Source organism: Equus asinus, chromosome 19 (assembly GCF_041296235.1).
Source record: "Equus asinus isolate D_3611 breed Donkey chromosome 19, EquAss-T2T_v2, whole genome shotgun sequence".
Classification (NCBI taxonomy): domain Eukaryota; kingdom Metazoa; phylum Chordata; class Mammalia; order Perissodactyla; family Equidae; genus Equus; species Equus asinus.
Window position 1 is genome coordinate 306750 of NC_091808.1, and position 20347 is coordinate 327096.

Here is a 20347-nt window from a genome sequence, read left to right on the forward strand (position 1 = left end):
TGTGTGCCTGGGGAGGTGTTTCAAGCTCATTCGCAGGAGACAGAGTTCATTTAAAAACTTGGAACTTGCCAAATTAAACCCATTTGATTCATATAGTTGACATAATGTTCCCCCCAAGAAATTGATTTCCCCAAGGTACACTGGGCACGGCTTTGACACCTGGCAACCCAGAGCCTCTGATCCCAGAACTGGAATTTATGTGGGAAAAACACTCCAGCTAAAGATAACACCTTCTGCATAAACAGAAGACAGTGATTATTCTCCCAGGAATGCGAGAGCCGTGTCCACAATGACACCTGCGTTTTCCTCTGTTCTACCTTGTTCTGAACCCACACACGAAGGTGTCACTGCAACAGCCCCTTCCCTCAGCAATTCCTCCTGTTTCACTTCTGGCTCCTGCCACCGCCAAGCCAGTGACAGGCGACAAAGCTCAGGGCTGTGACAAGGACAGCTTCCTTCCTTCTTCCAGCACCACTAGGGGGAGAAGAGGTTTGAGGTTCATTCGAAGGGGAGCAGGAGGAGGGAGCCGGCTGCGAGCAGCCGCTCTGCCTGGGGCCAGCCTGCAGCCCAGCTCTCATCCTCTCCCACCTGTCACCGCAAGGGGTCCCCGCAGGTGGAGGCCACAGATGCCTGGGTCCAGGCTTCTGGAGAGGAGGGAGCTCAGCCTGCAGCCAGGAACACTGTGGCCTGGAGGGGGGTCAGGAGGGGCGGGTGCAAGCTAGAAAGAGGCAGGGCTGAGCTAGAGAGACGGAGGGAGGAGAAAGAGAGAAAGAGGAGGAGAGAGAGAGAGATAGAGAGAGGGAGGAGACGGAGGGAGCGCTGGGGACCTGGAGCCCCACCGGCAGCCAGGAAGTAGCTCCCCGCACTGAGCAGCCGCCCTCCGGCTGGATCGCCCGGTCTTGGGGGCCTCGGGATCAGGACCGGGAACATGGGGTCGGTCCCTGGAGCCTTCCTCCCTGTGATCCTTCTTCTGTCGGCAAAGAGCTGGGGTCCAGCCATGGCAGGAAACACAGGTAAGTGCAGCGAACGCCTTAGAACTCTCATGAGGCTCTCCTGAAACTTTAAACTGTGTTTTCGTTCTATTGTTAGTGTTTAGAGCTGGGATCACAGAACACGTTTCTGAAAATGAACCATCTTGGAAAAGCAGAGAAGGACCTGCTAAAGTGTAGCCCCAAATAGGACACTTTCCGATTGCTTCTCCTCTGGTCTGGTCCGGGCGGTTCACGGTGTGTTTTCTGTGGTTTTGTCTAAAAACAACACACTGTGTCCTTGTCTCTGAATATTCACTGAAAAAGCTCAGTTCTAGTAAATCCTGAAAGGGGCGTCTCAGGGGATAAACAGCCTGCTGGCGTCTCCGTAGGTTCCTTTCTCGCACGACTGCATTTTAGGGATGAAGGCTGATGGGGAAGCAAGTAGCAGGCTTTCTATCAGGCAGACTTCACCGGGATGTGGCAGTTCCCAGGTCTGCAGGCAGCGCAGGCCACACCTTTAGAAAGAAGGAGACACCTGGGTGCTTCCCATGCCCTCCTGTGCTGACCTGGAGCTCCGAGTGACGCTCCAACCGGGAGGGCTTCACAGTACAGCCCGGGGAGAGAAGGCACCGAAGCCTGCATTTCCAAGAGAAGTATCTCATTAAAGGAAGACAGATAAATCACTCTCCTCTTCCCCACGCTCCCTAAATAGCAGACGTGGAAATGATGGTGAGAATGACAATGCTTTAAGCCCTGGGTTACGGAACTTAATTTCCTTCTGTCAGTCAGCACCCTGTCTCTGTAGGTTCAGAGATCTCGGTCCTTATTTCTAGACTAGCATGTGGCTCTAACCCAAAGACGTTGTCCAGAAAAATCCAGGAGAAGCCACTTCACTGTGCACATCACAGCCGAAAGTTTGAAGAGTTGTACTTGGCTGGAGATATCTGTCGAGGAGATTGCTCCCCTTCTGATTAGTGTGGAGCCCGTGAAGACCCGGCGCTCCATCCCTCCTCCAGAGCCAGCCTCACTCTCCTCTCCATCCCTCTAAGTGCCCCGTGCCCTTCTGCTGGGGCATCAGGGGCAGGGGTGGTGGGCACCTTTAGGAGTTTGCAGCCCTGTGAGCCAAGCCCCCCGGACAGGAGGCGGCCCCCCAGGACGTCTCTGCACGTTGGGGGTGGTACAGGTGCAGGGAAGACCATCCCTTCTCTGGGGCCCCCACACCCGGGCTGCATGACGGTGGGATGGCTCTCATGAAGCCTTGGAGGTTGTCACCCCAACAAGGGGCGTTTGACACCTGCCAGTGGGCAGGCACTGCCCCGTTCCTCCTCCCTGTGTCTGTGCTCTCTGAGAGCTGCATGCTTTAATGACAGAAAATTTACACACACGGCAGAAACGCTCGAGCCCTGCGGTGGCATTGACATTTTCCTTAAAAACAGAGCCGCAAAGAAATACTTTTAGAAACGACAGGCAGGTAATTGAGAAAAGACTGCTGATTATCCCACCAAGTGAGGCACCAGAGGCCACTGTTAGGACCCTGCAGGATGCCTCCCGCCTCCCAGAGAGATGCCTCTGAGCAGGGAGTGGGGTCAGGCACCTGCCATGAGGCTGGAATAAACACCAGCACCTTCTCTATCTGGCGTTTGCTCTTCCAGGTGAACCCAGGGAGGGGGTAGGGTGCCAGAGGGGTCGGTGGCTCTTTTCTAAGCGGGCTGTTATTGGCTTGGCCCTGAGGTCCCCCCTTGAATTTCAGTGCTTTCGACTTAAGAACTGGCTCCGAGACATTCAGCGGTCTTGTATTCAGAAAGTATTTAATCTCCTTACCAAAGAATCAAAATTTCAAAATACCCATGAAATTAAATTAGTAAGACTACTTTAGATGTGAAAGTTGGAGTCCTTGTCTCCACACCTGTGGTAGAAGTTACAGTTCTTCATGCATTAAAATGAAGTCTATTGACTTTATGACCTGAGTTCATCTTTTAGAAACAAGAAATCTGCATGTGCTAATTTCTTGTTCATCTCATTTTGAGAGTATTGTTTTTAACAGGAGAAATACTGATGAAGTTACTGTGTGTGGATGGCAACTTGATATCTGAGAGTCGTGACAGGAGGCAATAACATTGAGGCCACTGTTGCGAGATTTGAGAGATCAGTTAGAGATGGGAATTCTGAGCCTTTGACAGCAGAGATGAAATTCAGCACATGAATAAAATACCATGTGCATATGCTTTTAAGTGGCACACATTTTGGTTTTTTTTTCCTTTTGAGAAATGGTTTGAACTACTCATGTGATGCCTCCAGACAAGACTTTAGCCCAACACAAATGAAGCAATCCTGCGGGTCCCACGTGAGCGGGAGGATCGAGGTCTCCTCCATGAGGCCCCAGGACTCTCCCTCTCCGCCCGCTGGTTCTGCACACCCTCCCTGTGTGGGGTCGGGTGTGAGGCGGTCTCAACCGTGGGCACCTTTACTGGAGCTCCACGGAAGTCAGAGTTCCCCCCACAGGTGAAAACAAGATGGTGCTTGTCCCTGTGATTTGGGGGTTGTGCTGGACTCCCCCTCTTTCCACTTCTCCAGTGTGGAGTCACCCCTCTGAGCCCCTCTGCTCCCGGGCAGAGAGCCGGGCCCCAGGCAGAGCTGGGAGCAGAGTGGAGGCGGGCATGTCCCGCGTGGCCCGCAGGCTGTGGTGGCCTCGGTGCCCGGACACGGGGCTGGGGTTCCTCTGTGCACATCACCGTGTGACCGAGGACCCTCTGGGCCTCAGGATGCTGAAGGGAAGGGGCCTGGCTCTCCCCCAGTGAGGAGGCTGATCCACAGCACACAGTGGAAGGCTGGCCTCACTTGGTGAATGACGTCCCCGTTGACGTGAGGGCTCACTGGGGCCCAAGTGGAAGGGACCTTCTGGACAAATTCTTTCCACAGCTCTCATCTCATATCTGGTCCCACAAGAACGGGCGAAGGCTGATGTAGACTCTGATCAGCTGAGTGGGGATGCGGCCTACGGGTGGAGATGGACTGACTCTAAACTGTCAGGTTGTGTAATTCCTGATAGGAGCTGCCTTCTGTTTACCTCTCCTGCCAAAAGCTCCTTCTCAGAGCAAAAACTCACTACAGTGAAGGCTGAGACACTGCACAGCATCTGTGGCATGGGCTGGGTGGAAAAGGAGGCCCTTTGGCTGTGAGTACCAGCTTTCTGAGCCGTGGCGAGCAGGCTGTGCCCTCCTGACAGCGACTACGGGCCACAGTCACCCTCGTGTCAGGAACCACGGGGCCTCACCTCTGGGCTCAGCTCAAGATCAACCCCCCGTTGAAACTCATTACAAGTCCTCACCTGAGTCTGTGTTACTGCCATGGCTGCAGCATGGTGGTTCTCCCTCTGCCCATCGTTCTGCAGCGACGTCCAGTTGTGAAAGGGCGTTGCTCCCCCATCCGCTCACGCGCTCACTATCACACACTCACATCTGTGTGCACGGTGGCTCCTGCCTCACTCAGTGGGTCGCGTCCATCTCTGTTCTGATTTATTTGATGCTCAGACTGTCGCGGACCTTCCGCTTCCGTCCCTGTGTGTGGTCTCTGTGTCCTGGTCGCCCTCCAAGCAGGGCCTCAGGTTCTGGCACAGCAGCACCTTCCAGGCTCATCTTATGCTGTTCCCGTCCAGCTCTGGAAGAGCCAAGCTCCCGGTAGGAACAGAACTTGGAAACAGAGGGCTGGATGGGAGGCGAGCTCTTTCCCGGCATCGGAGCGAGCTGAGACGGCCTGTGTACTGTGTGCACACCTGCCTCCGTCGGACGACTCCTCCAGCGCAGTGCGGGTTGGTGGAGAGCTGGTTCCTCCTCGTTTCTGATCCTTGGGGCCTCGTGAGTGCCCCTATAAGTCAGACGGGCTGTAAGTTATCTCGTCAGTGAAGAATCCTCTATCCCTGGGTTCTGAGAATGTGTCCTCATCAGAGAGGGCATTACACATCGTGAGAGGTGTTTCAGCATTTGGGCCATAACCGTGATTTTTCTCTTTAGACTGTGAATATGGCCAATTACGTTCATAGAGTTTCCAAAATTGGATGGTCTTCTCGTTCCTGGATAAGCGCCTGGTCAGGGTGCATCATGTTCTCAAGGAGAGTGTCATCCAGCCAAGAATATCGTAGTTAGTGTTTTTAACTCAATATTCTTGAGTGATTCTGGTTTGTAACTTTTTTCTTTTTTGCTCTTTTTATCAGATATAGCTATTAATGGTACTCTCGCTGCCTAAAAAGCATGGCAATTCTCCCCGTTTCCATGCTCTGGAGTAATTTATGTGGCGTTAGCCTCTCAGTTTTGCAGAATCACCCATGAAACCATCTGGGCCTGGTGATTTTACCAGTTTTTCCAGTTTGTGGATTTGTTCTTTCATAATCTTCACTTTCTTTGACAGAAATTGGTTTGTTTAAGCATTCCATCTCTAATTTTGCTAAACTATATTTTACTTGGAAATTATTGTTCCGTTTACTTTTCAAATTTACTTGCACAGAGGTGTGCAAATTAGCCTGGTGTTTTTCTGCTTCTGTTGCCATGTGCTTTCTTTCCCTGTCATCTCTAATTTTGTATTTTTGTACTATCTTTCATTTTTTCTTCATTTGTCTGATGGTTTATTATATTGATTTTTTTCAAAGAACCATGATTTTAGATTATTAATTTGATTCACTGCTTTCCGTTATCTCCCTTATTAACTTCAGCTTTTACCTCTATTTTTCTCCTTGAGTTTATTTTGGTTTGAACAGTGGTTCCTTGGCTAAACGTTTGAGTAGTGGATTTGATTTCACTTGTTTTCATTCTTCTATTTATAATGACACTGACGTTTAAGGCTATGAAATATCCTCTGATCTCTGTTTTTCTTATTTAACAAAGAATCTATCTGAAATGTAGTGTTGTTATTGTCATTATTTTTCAGAAATCCTCATATTGTGTTTGTATTTCCTCTTCTACATAAAAGTTGTTTAATGGAAGGTTTTATTTTTTTCCAAATGGAAGGATTGTTTTGCTTTTATTATTTATCGCATTGTGATCAGAGAATGATACCCATAATATTCCTGTTTAATGAGACTTGCTGATACTTTTTTGTGACTAATTATATGACCAATTTTTATGAATGTTGCATATGTGCTTAAGAGAATAATCTTTATTAAATGGATATAGTTTTTAATCTACAGAATTTCTTTAAAGATTATGCTATATAATCCTCTATGTTTTACTATTTTTTCTTTTTCTTTCTTTCTTTCTTTCTTTTTTTTTTTTGCTGAGGAAGATTTGCCCTGAACTAACATCTGTTGTCAATCTTCCTCTATTTTATATGTGGGCTGCTGCCACAGCATTGCCACTGACAGATGAGTGGCGTAGGTCTGTGCCTCAGAACTGAACTGGGCTGCTGAAGCAGAATGCGCTGAACTTTACCACTAGGCCACCAGGGCTGGCCCACTACTATTTCTCATCTTGTTCTCAGAGGATGTATTAAGATCTCCTTTGATTCATGTTTCTATTTCTCGTTACATGTCCCGTAATCTCTGCTGTATGGGGGTGGTTGTCATGGTCTGACCACAGAAGTTTATGGCTATTGTATGGTTGCTGTGGATTGTGGTGTTGTTGCTCTAACGTGGTCTCTGTTTGTGAGATGCTCCAACCCTTGACTTCTACCTCGTCCGCCATCAGGGCCACTTGGTCCTTTCCATGTGCCCCCTGCTGGCACGTCTGCCCACTGTCCACTCCTGGTCCTCACGAGGTACGTTGTTTCAGACGTATCTGTTGGACTCGTGTTTGGCTGGGATTTTCTTTGGTAGCCAATTTCAAAACACTTCATTATTTTTTCTTTGTAACAGGTATGTTAAGCCCATATGTGTAGTTATGGCTGATCTGTCTGTGCCCTGCTGGTGTGACTTTGTTATAATCAGTGTTTGTTATCGCCCATGTGTTTTTACTCTCTGAGGTTTTCTGTCTGTGCCCTGCTGATGTGACTTTGTGTTATAATCAGTGTTTGTTATCGCCCGTGTGTTTCTATTCTCTGGGACTTGCCTTGTTTGCTCCCTCTATTTCTTTCTCTCTTTGGGTGTTGGGGAGGTTTGTTTTGTTCTACCACTCTCCTTTGCAGGAACACCTTTTGTGATGCTCTTAGGATCCTGACAATCTGGTTTGTAACTTTTGAGTCGTATTGGAATCTGTTATCAATACAATAGTCAGTGATCATCTCTGACTTTCCTTTTCCTCTCACTACTAGTCCCATATTTTTCTTGTATTCTTCTTACTTTCTCAGACCGTACAATATCCACATGCCTTTCTCCACACGTCTCCAGGCTTCTCTCAACCTCTGATCTAGAACAAAGTACATTGCCCCCTCCCAGCCCCCGTTCTGAAGTGCCCCCAGTCGTCTTAGGCTGATAATGCCCATTCTGCATAGAGTCGCTCTCGAATTTTTGGCTCAGGATGTCTTTACACTGTGTGTGTTATCAAGGATCCCAACGAGCTTTACTTACGTGGGTTAGAGTTACTGACACTTATGTGAGCAATTAAAACTGAGAATTTAAAAATGACAAGAAGTCAATTACATGTTAACAGATTAATAAATTTTATGAACAATAACCATATTTTAAAAAGCACAAAAAACGGAAAAGTCACATGGTTTTATATTTTTGCAAATTTTAATATAAGGCTTAATGGAAGAAAACTAGATTCTCACATCTTTTCCATTTGACTTGTGGGCTTTTAGAGGGTGCTCATGGAGAAAAGCTGGCCTCATGCAAACACGTCACTGGGAAAAGGAAGAGTCTTTTGGCAGCTGTTTCAGACAATTTTGGATACGTCATGAAGCCTCTGATGCACTCAGAGAATGAACGTAAACAGGCAAATCGCATTTTACTATTTTTATGTCGCTGTTTGGCATCATGGACCCCTGAAGTGGTCTCCCAGCTCTCACACGGAGATCTGCTTCCGCAGTGGGCTCAGAGGAGGGGCTTCAGGTGCTGCTCCAGGAGCCGCGGGCTTGAGAACTGACGCTCTACAGCCCGGGTGACGGAGGGCCATTCGGCAGGACACAAAGTCCTCAGCTTGACTTTCCTTTCCATGTGCTTCCTGAACACGCTGTTACACAACTCAGGAGAAGTCTGATATCAGCCTGATTTTCTTACCTTTCTAAGTAAGGTGGTCCTTGGACCAGAGGCCCTGACTTTTATTTTGTATTTAATTCTAACAGTTTTGGTAGAACATGTTCCTCAAGCATATGGCAGGCTTTTCAAAATGAAGAATTAGATTTTTCCTTATTTCTGGAAAGTTTTGCTGGATTAAAATGTTAACATATTACTTCTTTTCCATTGTTTTTATATTTTTATTTTATAGGACCTCAAGATAGATGATAGATAGAGAGACAGATACATACACAGATGACAGATAGATGACAGGTAGGTGATAGATAGACAGATAGATAGATACATACATACATACATACATACACATATACGTAAATAGATGATAGATAGGATATTTTCTTTTTCTGCCTTCTATTTTAGCCACTTTTTCTGTGATTAGTTTCCTTTTTTAAAAAAAAAATCTTACTTTCATTCTCTCAGTTGGATTTCTGCAGTTCTTCAATGTCCTTTATTAAATTTCATTTGAATATGTTCTCTCAAGCATCTTGCAAATGCATCTTCGTTAATGAAAGTCTTACACTTTTCTTTATATATACTCTTTTTGCAGCACGGTCCATTTCTCTCCTCTTTAACAGTTCTGATTTTGGGCTTTTCTGTACGTACGCATTTGTGTTAGAGGACTGAGGTTCTTTCGTTCGGGCTGCGGTGTTGTGTCGTAGCTCTCCGGGCTCTGCGCCGGCCTCCACGTGGCGGGCGGAGGAGCTGAGCAGCTGAAACATTTCCCTTCTCCTTCCTTGCTTTCCTCTCAGCCGTTGGCATGGACTTACTCTGGTTTATGTTGCGCCAGCATATTATGGACAGGGCCTCAGTCCGAGGACGCCCTCCTCAGTCAGTGGGATGGAGGTAAAATCTGTTGGGGTGATAAGAGGTGAGGAGAGGGGTGGCCATGGCCCACCTTGTGCTGTTCTCTTCAAAATGCGTCATTTCCCTCACTTCCTTTTCCCTTCCCACAGCCTCATCTCCTAGGAGCGGCTCCCTTCTCCATTCATCTCCTTCTCCTGAGCTGCCAGCCCTGTCCTGAGCTGGACTCACCCCATCGAGGTCCCTGGCTGCAGCCCTGGGTCCCCACGTTCCCACCTCGTGGGCAGGATTTCGCACTTTGTGCGGGACTGTCTCTTCATTCCGTGGTTTTCTCTGTGCTGTTGTCCACGTTCTCCGTGCTCCTCTCCACCTTTCTGTGGGGAATCTTAGGCTCCTGCCCCTGTCTGTGCCTCCTGCAGGAGGAACTCTGAGAGTCTGGTGCTCACTTCTCTCCACGGTGTAACCTGAAGCCTGTGGCGGGCTCCATCTCTCGTGACGCTAAAGGCACGAGCCATGGTGGTCATACTTGTGATTCTTGTTCATCTTTGTGAACACATATCGTGTGTGTGTGTGAGGATGGGGTTCAAGGAGCCACTATAGTCCTGGCATTTATTTTCTGCTGCTTTTCTGAAGTGCAGACGCCTGTGAACATGGACCTTACGGGGCAGTTTCAAGATTTCATGGGGACCCATCCTGTCTTCTCCCCCATTAGAGGAGAGAATGGGCACTGAAAACCCTAAAAGAGAAACTACAACCTCTCCAGCTTCCAGGTCTTCATATTGGAACTGGCAGATGGATATTTTCAATGGTCTCATTTATCCAATTAGAGACTTTATTAAAAATACCTTCATATTTTAATTGATTTGTCCTTATTAGCTTTCTAGGCTGGGTGGATCTGGCCCTAGTTTTGTTGCTTTTTAAAAATATGATTAGTGAATACACGACAGAATGTGTGCGGATAGAATAGATGTTTAGTGAATTAACTAGAGCTGGGGAAATATTCTGACAAAATATAAAGAGCCTCAGAGTATATATTTCAGTTATGAACTTTCAGAATTACTCTTTATGGCACTGACTTTCTAATTATAAAAAGGCCATTAATAGTAGCATCCATAGTCCTTGAAGCGTGTTTAATAGAAAATGCCACATTTAGATTTTGTTGTTCAGTTGAAGGAGAACAGGTTCAGAGGGACAGGACCAGTTGCCCATGTTATGTAAAGTCAAGTAATCAAATGAGCTTAAATTCACTCCTTTTCCCTTAGTATCAAAAACGTAGATTGACCATGAAACGATTGGAAAGGTGTTGCATCAACTTTCAGGGAATAAGAGAGAAGTGGTTTTCCTGCAACTCTGGGTGCATTTCAGAATAACAGATGCGTGACTGTTCCCCTCTTTACGGAGCTTAACGGCTGTGCTGTCAGCACTCAACATCTTCAGAGCGACCTGAGGGGGCTGTCGTCTGACCGAACGCTTCCCAGAGGGGGACTGTCTTCTTTGGGAGAAAAATGAGGTTCCAATGGCTCTAGGTCATTTTGCTTCAATAAAATTTAAAATAACTGTAATCCTTACGTGTGTGTGTGGATGTGTACACCTGCCTGCACACGCACACACAGTCCTGGGAGGGATGACCAGTGCAGCACAATATGACATGGCATCACTAAGGATGCGTTTTTTTCTAGTTCTATTTCTAGAGCACGAAATTTCTTGCTTAAATGTCTGTGTACAGTTTCATTATCTGGCAATGAAATCCGGTGTTTAGTAATAATAAGGCGTTCGTATGCGAGTTCTACAACATGCTTCCGTAACAGGGGAAGCCTGCAGTGAACAAAGTTCTCTGAGAAGCAGCATCTTTGGTTTGGTGGTTGTTTTTTTCATGACAGTTTTCCATCACTGTCTGTGAGAAAATAAAACTGTAAGCAATAAAACAGGGACGTGACACAGCCGCAGGAACGGCCCTCTCCGGGCTCCCACTAATGAGCACTTTGGGTGAAATAACTTGCAAAGTGATTGAAGCTGGAAACACTTGGGATTTTAAATCAGTAATGGAGGAATTATTTAAATTCCACACCTATTTAATTGAGCAGGTGGAAAACTACCTCTGAATTTTTAAACCCCAAAGGTAAAGAAGAAAGTACCCACGTGAGTGCCTGTGTGCACGTGTGTGTGCCTGTGTGGATAAACACATAGAATTACCTGGTAGCCGTTAGAGCGACACGTCACGGCTTGCAGCTCCCAGAGGTTATCTCTCTGGCAATTACAGAATTTATAAATGGGACTTTAGGGGAAACTAGATTAGATCAAAACATGCCAATTATTTAAATGCATCTGTCTTCAAAAATGCCACTTATTATGTGGTTTTGGGCAATTTACAACGAGATTTCTTACTTCACTTAGCCTGCGATTTTACTGCATCGAGGTGGGTTATAAATTGCACTTTCTTTTTGGACAAATACATCCCTGCACACTCAGCCATCGGTGCACACTCACGCATCCCTGCACACAGAGTCCTCCCTATGCACTCTGACACTTTGACACACACAGACATCCACACACACTCAGCTGCCCTTGCACACTCAGACATCCCTGCACACTCACCCTTGCATGCACAGCTGACCCTGCACTCTCAGACATCAGTGCATTGACTTCTGCACTGGTGGTCTCCTTGCTGAGGCCCCCCCACTACTGCTCAAACATCAGAGGTGCCAGCTTCCCACAGAGCTGACGTGCAGACACTTCTGGTGTGGAGACACATCTATGGGCCACGTTTTTTCCTCTTGTGGGTTTTATTCCTCGTTTCCGGTGATCTCTGAGGCTACAGCTGTCGTATGTTTTAATCTCGCTGCCCTGGTCCTCCGCTCTCACCATTTCAGAGCCAACTCTGTCTCAAGTCTGTAGCTTCACCATCACGCGGCTCGGCTTCCCAGCCGAGCAAACCGGGGCTTGTAAAGAAGCCAACTGCTCGTGAACCCTTTAAAAATTCCTTGAAGACACATTTTATGCGCTGTCTTTAACCACGGTCTCCAGGAGGAAACATCAATAAGACGTGTGAGTCTCTGGGCGCCTGTGTAGAGCTGCCGTCCCCGTGTGGACAACACCACAGCCTCCGGCTCTCAGCACAGCTGCTCGTCCAGTGACGGGGAGTCGGGGTGCTGGCTCCGGGGGGTCAGCACACTTTTCACTCTGGGGTTCGCAGCTCAACGTTGATGACTGTTTTCCCGGAGAAAACTGGACTCACTGCTGCCGGGCAGGTGTCATATGAACACTGGGTGACGAGCCTCAGCCTCATCTGGGGGACAGAGGGTCATAAAGCCTCTGATGGGAGATTGTCCTCACACATGGGCCCGTGGCAAACACGGGGTCTTGCTACTGAGCCAGAGTCTGCAGAGTTTCCTGAAGACAAACCTAAATGGTCACGTTCTGCAGTGAGCACCAAGATGCTGGAAGACAGGCGTCCTTGGACTAAAATTATAATTATAAAATCACACCTGGAGAAGAGGGATGGGCAGAGTCAGGAAAGTGATAAAGAGAGAAGCAACAAGAGGGACGGACACCATCTCTGCATCCAGAGGTGCACACGGCGCCCACACAGCTGAGGATTTGTCACGACTCCAAATGATCCTGAGCCGAGTCCTTTAACTAAACTGAATAATATGTAAGTGGAACTATTTTACTGTTTTCCAGGCAAAAATTAGGAAACAATGTTCAGATAGGACTTCCCGATCCAGGAAAGCAGAGACTGGGCTGGGGTGACAGGAGGGGACACATATGCGAAGCACCCGTCCCCAAGACACGCTCACGGCTGCATGTCCTGATGCCCCAGGAGCCGAGGGTTCTCCAGTCTTTGATCATCTGAGAGCGCCTCTCTGGGATCAGCGTGGGCCGGGCAGGTGGATCAGCGTTGCTCCGGATCGCTCAGCACCCTCAGCAGTGTCGCTGCACCTGGGAAGTTTTCACAAGGAGGCGACGCAGCCCGAGGAGCCTACACAGGGAGGCTGGTGAGGAGACCCCTCAGCGGCCAGCACCACTCCCAAGTGCTGATCCGAGGGCGCCCGCGGGTCCTGGGTCAGCTGCTGAGTCTGCCGGGGGTGAACATCCCGGGGCCTCCACGCTTGATGTGTGTGTGCGCACGTGTGTGCATGTGCAAATGTGTACATGCTTGCGTGTTTGTGTGTGTGTGTCAAGAGCGAGTGAGCAGGAGGCACAGAGAGAGGGAAAGGAAGGAGCTCGTGCTGAGAGGACATTTGGGAAAACACCACTGTTTTTGTTTCAAAATCTGTGTATTTCACTGGCATAAAAACGCCGTTACTCACAATGTAGGATAAAGGTTGACGGCGTACATTCCTACTATGTCTCAAGTTCACGACCTCATGCTGCCTCGGTATCTCCAGATGGGCCCAACCCAGCTCACCGCCTCTTTCATCTGGACCATGAGCTGAGAATACTTCCAATTTAAATGATTGAAAAAAATCAGAAGAAGAGTAATATTTTGTGACCAACAAGAGCTTTATGGAATTTGAATTGCAGTGACCATGTACAGGAGCCTGGCCACACTCCTTCACCTGTGCGTCACCTGGGGTGGCTTCCAGGCCACCACCCAGAGCTAGGGCCGTGGCAGAGATGGGGCGTGTGGTCCCATCACCACAGGCTGCTTGGTCCCCACAAGAGAAGGACCATGCTCGTAACTGGTCAACATCGTTGCATGGCCACAGTCTGGCTGCCAGAGGAGTCCACATTTCGGTGGGTGGGCTTTTTGTCCAGGGGTCCTGGGTGTCCCTGTCCTGGCAGATGAGCAGGAGAGGCCCCAGGGCATTGATAGCATTGCCTCCAGATGACACATTTTCTCCCAGTAACATCTTCCTCCACTTTATACGTGGGTCGCTGCCACTGCATGGCCGACAAGTGTTGTAAGTCTGCACCTGGTATTAAGATTTGATTGAAGAAAAAAGATGCACCCAAAACTCTCCGGAGAAAAATGCAAAAACAGTGGGGATTTTCAAGCCTAGAGGAGGCAGAGGAGCAGAGGAGATGGGAGGCCAGCAGACACTGGCAAGGGAGGCCAACCAGCCTGAGCACCCCAGCCCCGGTGCTTCCAGAGACGAGCCCTTGGAGATGAGTGGGGAGCTGGCCCGGGTGAGCAGTGTGGGTCTGTGGAACGGCAGGGCTTCAGCCCAGGGACTTTTGACTCTCAGAGGCATGGGGTCCTCTACCCAGAGATGCACTGGGGCCCCCCCACAGCCATGTGCCCACCCTCCTCACCACACACACAGGAGGCAAATACAGCGGCATTTACACAGGAGCTCAAAAGACATCGGAGCCCAGAGGTGACCCTACAACCCAGACCCACCGCCAGTCTGGGAAAGTCATTCTCTACCAGAGAATGAAAATCCAATGAAGAAAAATGTCACAACCAAAAGACGGGCCCTTAGGTGAGGGCCCTGTGCGCCTGATACTGTTACCGCTCCAAGGGCATGATCTGCTTGCCGCGAGATAAAAGCCAGTCGTCGAGAAGCAAGATGGTGGCAGAGAAAGGGCATTTGATTACAGCTTGCTAGCAGGAGGGAAGATGGCTGACTAATGGCCAAAAGAATCATTTTAAGGGGGCACAGTCTTGAAGCAGTTATACAGGCCAGTGGGAGATGGGGAGGGTTAGGAAGGTTGACCCTCTGGTGTTACAGACTGGGAGCGGTCACACCAGCTCCTTCAGTTTTCATTGATGACGGCTGTCAGCATAGACTCTCTGTTTGGGGGGTCATCACATTCCTAAGGCACTCAAAGGAAGGAAGTTATCGTCTTATCGCAGCTGGGAGTTATATGCACTAGCAGGGGTCATAAAATCTACAGAACAGATGGATCTGGAGGGTGCAAATTTAGCTGGGTTAGTTAGTCAGAAGTCATTCAAAGTTACAACATGGTCTCTTTTCTACAATATGGCTTCCCTTACATCAATCCTGTGTTGAGCTGGTTTCAATACTCAGATTGAGGGAGAGAATATCATATTTAAAAGCAAAACAGGCAGCTGGTTATCTTGAAAACTGAGTAACTCTCTCACTGCTGTGGAAGAAATAGAATCACCAGGAAGACTATCAGAATGGATGCTGCTGGACACTGAGTTAGTGAGAGGGAAGATGGAACTGAAAAATTCTCCCAAAACATCATACCAACAGACAAAGACGTGGAAGTTCAGAGTGAGACACATGTGCACACACACACACACACACACACACGGCGTTCATGGGGTCAGACTTTCAGAGAGAAGACTTCAGAGTGGAGGGAGGTCTTCCAGGGCAAGGTGCTCTTGGTCCCTCTAGAATGCCTAAAAGTCCTGGATAAGACATTTAAAAATCAGTTTAAATGTCCAGTTGAGAGGATGGGAAAGTAAGAAACCCACAGAGGCCAGCAATTGGGACAAAGTGCGAATTCAAGAACATAGGTGAGCATTGAAGCCACATCGTCGGGCGTCTGCAGCCTCCTTGGGGCCCTGAGCCTGGTTTAACCAGCTGCATGCCCGTGGGGAGTGGGGTGCAGGGTGCGGGGCTCCTACCAGGGCAGGTGGGGTCCACCACCCCCTCCTCCCATGTCGTTCTTCCATGCAGGGCTGGGACAGAAGCCACACTCTGCACCATCTGGCCGCCACCCCTGCACCCCATCCATTTGCTCCAAGTCTTAGTACAGTTCCAAGAATTCGTGTGAAAACAGGGGAGAATTTACCAGAAGCTGAAGAAATGAGGGTTTAGGTTGACTAGTCTTAACTCATGCTAAGAAATGGCAAACAACCAACACGACCATCTCAGTTGAAGAGACACAGCTCCAAAACGTTCTGCAGAAATAACAGCAATTACCCACAGAGGAAAAACCAGACTTCCAATGAGAAGACGGGCCAAAAGGCAAGGGAGCAATACACTGAACATCCTGCAGAACAATAACCGTGGGACTAGAGCTATTTACACAGTGCAACTACCAACAAATATGAGACTACAACAGAGACAATTTGAGACCCAAGGACGTGGAGTTATAACTGTCCGCAGACCCTCTTAAAGCCCCCGTGGGTGCTCTTGAGAACAAGAAGAGGAAAAAAGTGAAGGAAAATTGAGAAATAAGAGGCTAATGTGCAGAAAAAATAAGCAGGAAAACAAAATCTTATGTTTAGATGTGTGTTTAATGTTAAAGTAAGTTTTTACGACGTCCAGTAAAAAACAAGCCTTGACTAAGACAGGACAGACTTCATCACAAGGATTACTGTCACCTTGTGATCTCCGGGGCACAGAGGGCTTTCCTTTCAGGGGAGGAGCCAGCCCGGCTGGAAGGTGCAGGCACAGACCTTGGGGGACCTGATGGGTCAGTAGATGGAGAACGTTTCCCCGAGGCCCCTGTTCTCAGGCGGGGCCCCTGCTGGCTCAGGCCGGGTGGGCACAGTGCAGGCGCCTGGGTGCAGGAGAGGAGCAGAGCCAAGGTGTGGTTGACAAGCGGGTTGATCGCTTGATCAAGGGGACAAGCAGTTGAGCTAATCAATCATCAGTGAGGACTTTGGAGGGTCTCTGTCTAGGTGAATGGGACCCAGCACCTCTCAGCTGCGTCAGTGTAAGGGGGCTCTTTGTAAGAGTGGTTTCCAGAACACGAAGGGTGGGGCGTGTCTGTCTGTCTTCACCAGGCCCACAGGCTTGGTGAAGTCCATCATTGCTGGTCACCCTGCCTAAATTCACAGATTGTACCAAGATCCGAAGTAGGAGGTGGTAGAGCGAAGAGACGGGAGGGGAAGCAGATCAAAGCAGCTTCCATCTGGAGAGGGAGGGGGAAATGTTTGACTCCAGTCGTTGTTAAAAATGGACGGAGGTTACAGAGGTTACAAATGTGCAGGAAGTCGCCAGGATGTGACAGAATGGACAGCTCAGGATGTTTTCAATGTTGCAACTGAATCACGAGATGGATTATTTCTCTTTGGAAAGAAAATCCACACTGACTGCATTATGATTCTATCGGATAGGGGTACAAATTGAATAGCTTTTATCCATTGTTGTTTAAAGTATTTATGTTAAAAGACAGTACTTTTATATTTTGTGAGTTGCCGGGTGAGATCACTTGATATCAGCACGTGGGGTCTTTCTCCCGGCGTGGCATGCTTTCCTTCTAGAATGCTTATTTGCTTGTGGCATCTAAGCTGCGCGATGCTAACACGAAGGAACAAGACGGCTGGTTCTGGAGTAGCTGACAGCATTTAACTCATGTTATTAATGTCTACACAGCTGAAGGGGACCACTGTGTCCTTGATAAGATTTTACAACAGTGCCAGAAAATTAGCAGCTTTCTCAATCAGGTAACTGGTGATTTCTTAGTAAAGATTCCTTCATGTTAAAAAAAAAAAAGAGCACAGTTTATCAACTGAATAAATTACCTCTTGGTTGAAAAATGATTATAGCAAAAAGAGAGAAAACATGCTTGTGTGTGACACAGTGTGTCTACCCTCATCGGATTGAAAGAATAATGTGACTTTTCTCTTTAAAATCCCTGCCAATGTTGCATGTTATGATTCACAACTCCATCTAGGCACCTTTATCTTCCTCTCCCATCTCACAGCATTATAATCATGCCTTTTACTAACAAGGGGAAGTGATTTCCAGAGGTTGTTAGTGTCATCACATGGCCTGAGAAATTATTATCATCATCAAACTTTTGAGAAGCTTTCAACTTGTCAGGTATCTTGCGGAGTCCTTTAAATGGAATAAAACACTAGTCTTCATCAGACATTGTGAATTTGTTTTTCTTATCATTTTAGTATAAGTTCAATAAGTGTATAATAGCCGTATCTCCCATGAAAGATCAGAATATTCCTATAAATGAATTTAATTTTAGCAGCCAAAATAATTCCTAAAATTCATGGATACAGGTTTAGATTTACACAGGAAAATAAAAGATACACACACTGTAGGATTCTACACATTCTGAATCCTGTTGATTTCTGAGTAAAAATGGTATTTCAACTTTTTATTGCTATCTTACTGAGAAGATCTAAGGAAAATTGTCTCAAGTAGCCTCTTCAGGTAAATTTTCACCTGTCAACTGTTTTCTCATGAAAACAATATGAAACACGTCAATAGCTGTACTTGTTTCATTAGTATAACTTTAGTGAGAAATAAGAGGCCCTCTGTTTATTTAAAGGTACTCTAATTTTGCTCTGCTCTCTCTACAAACACACACCCTTTTAAAAATGACCTAATTTTCTGCTTTGTAGTGGGGATGGTGTACCGTTTTGAATAAATTTAATAGTTAAGTGAAATGATTATCTTCTAGAAGCACTTTGGTGTTTGCCCAATATTCGCATATTTGATTATATAAACTCATAGAACTTTTAGCTAAAAGACGTGCTAAAGAAAATGGGACCAAACAGCCTAGAACAGCGGTTCATTCTCAGAGTGTTTGGTCTCAGCAGTCCTTTGATCTTAGGAATCACTGAGGACCCCAGAAAGCTTTCGTCTTTGTGGGTTGTATCTGGTGGTAGCTATCAAAGGAGATGTAAAACTGAGAATGTTTTAAAATATTTGTTAACTCATCTAAAAATAACAACAGCTAACCTATTACAGGTTAACATAAGTATTTTGAAGAACACCTCTATTTTCCAAAGCAAAAGAAGAATTAGTGAGAATTCTTGAGAAGGAAGGGGAAGCCTTTGGGGGGACGACTGATCTGTGCTGTGTCTCGTCCCACGGAGCTCGGTCTTGCTCACTCACACTCGCCCTGCAGCCCCGAGTGGTGCTGACGAGTCAGAAGCCCGCCCCACACAGTCTCGCAGCTGGAGGAGGGGTCCTCCAATGGCTCCTTCAGACTGCTGGAGACGTGCGATGCAGCTTCTGGAAAGTTCCATTCTAGATTTGTAGGAAATGAGGGAAAAGGCAAACACCATCTTAGAATTATTACTCAGCTTTGCCATCACAGGTCCCCAGAGCCTAGGGTCCCTGAGACCCACGCTGGGGAACGGCAGCTATGGGAGCCCCGGGGTGAACTGGTGACGGGGTGTCCACATGACCTTCTGGGATGGAGGGCTTTTCCCCAGCTGCTGGCTCACCGGCCTCAGCAGTCATCTCTCTTCGGGACGTCCCTTGGCTGAAGGGTGTCCCCTCACTGGGTTCCCGCCCCTTCCAGGGCTGCCCATGTCTATTACTGGTCAGCAGGAGGGCACAGAGACCTGGCCCCTCATTCAGACTCTGGACGCCTCTGCAGGGCCGGCCCAGAGTCAGGTGCCCTGCAGGGTCAGCTGGATCCTGCTTGTCCCCAGTCCCCCTCCAGGGCCCCCCACCTGTGGACCCACAGGTGACCTCCAGGTTACCTTACCTGCAGGGGTGCCTCCTGGAAATAAACTGAAATACTTGGTAATTCATCCTGTTCAACCTTAAGAATGATCTGAGCCTACACCCCAAAGACAAGCACCCCGTCCACCTCCCCAGACACTGTGTGGTTTCAGAGCTGCAAGCTTCTTGTCTCCTTTTCGGTTGCTGATGGTAGATTTCTCTTCCAAGAAAATTAGAGAGAGTGTGTCAATGGTCTCTGGAAAACAGCCTTGTCCAGAACAGACTGATTTTAGTTGCCTTTGGGCAATCCAGCTTTTCTCTCTAGGTGAAAAATGATTAACCAGGAGGACACAACCCTCCGTCGTAGGGTGTCACCTCCAGGAGCTGTCCCGGGAAGACGCAGAGCCCAGAGTGCCATCCTCAGAGGCAGTTAGATTAACTCTGGAACCTTCTGCTGGTTCAGTGGCTACAGCAAATACGCCATTCCTGAAATGACCCGTCACCCTATTCCCACATCAGCGGTTCCTTGGCTTACGGGCATTTTAGTTATTTCCTTCAACTTCCATATTCCAGAGAGTGTTCGATATATCACAAAGATCTTTCCAAAAGGATGGAAAATAATTTCTCACATAACCTAGATTTTACTCTAAAAATATGAAAACAGAAATGACATCTCTGAAGAAATTTGATAGTGTAGTTGCTAAAAAAGAATACGTGATGTCACAGGGGAGCGTTACTCTGATTATATTGCGTAATATAAACGTGTGTGACCAATCGCAGAGAAGTTCTCATACAGGGTCCTCCTGAGGAATTGTAAAGCCATTCCCCTTCCCAAGCCGGAAACGCAACGAGATCAGCCTCAGCTTTAAACATCTCGCAGATTCATGTCTAACTGTAAATGACCACATGCAAGCTATCAGAGACGTAAAAATGCGCCACAGAATATGGCACTGATTTTCATTTTGTCTCCCTTCTTGTATACCCACTGTGGACATATTGAAATGATCTCATTATGGAAAATTCACTCTTTTGTTCTCTTTCTTAATTATTGTGGATTTTTTTTTAAATTAACCAGTTCACTGTTGTTTTAGCAGAGCATCAAAGAGTGATTATGACGACCTCCACAATAGTCA

General features: G+C 47.5%; 1 protein-coding gene across 1 annotated transcript in view; it reads left to right on the forward strand.

The window, feature by feature from the left end:
* The first annotated feature begins 504 nt into the window (after window positions 1–504).
* LOC106844898 (contactin-associated protein-like 4) overlaps window positions 505–20347 on the forward strand; it is a 171046-nt gene continuing 151203 nt past the window's right edge. The window contains exon 1 of the mRNA XM_044751479.2: window positions 505–1013. Within this exon, the coding sequence (XP_044607414.2) occupies window positions 929–1013 (85 nt within the window). The 5' untranslated portion in view covers window positions 505–928. The remainder of the gene's footprint in view (window positions 1014–20347) is intronic.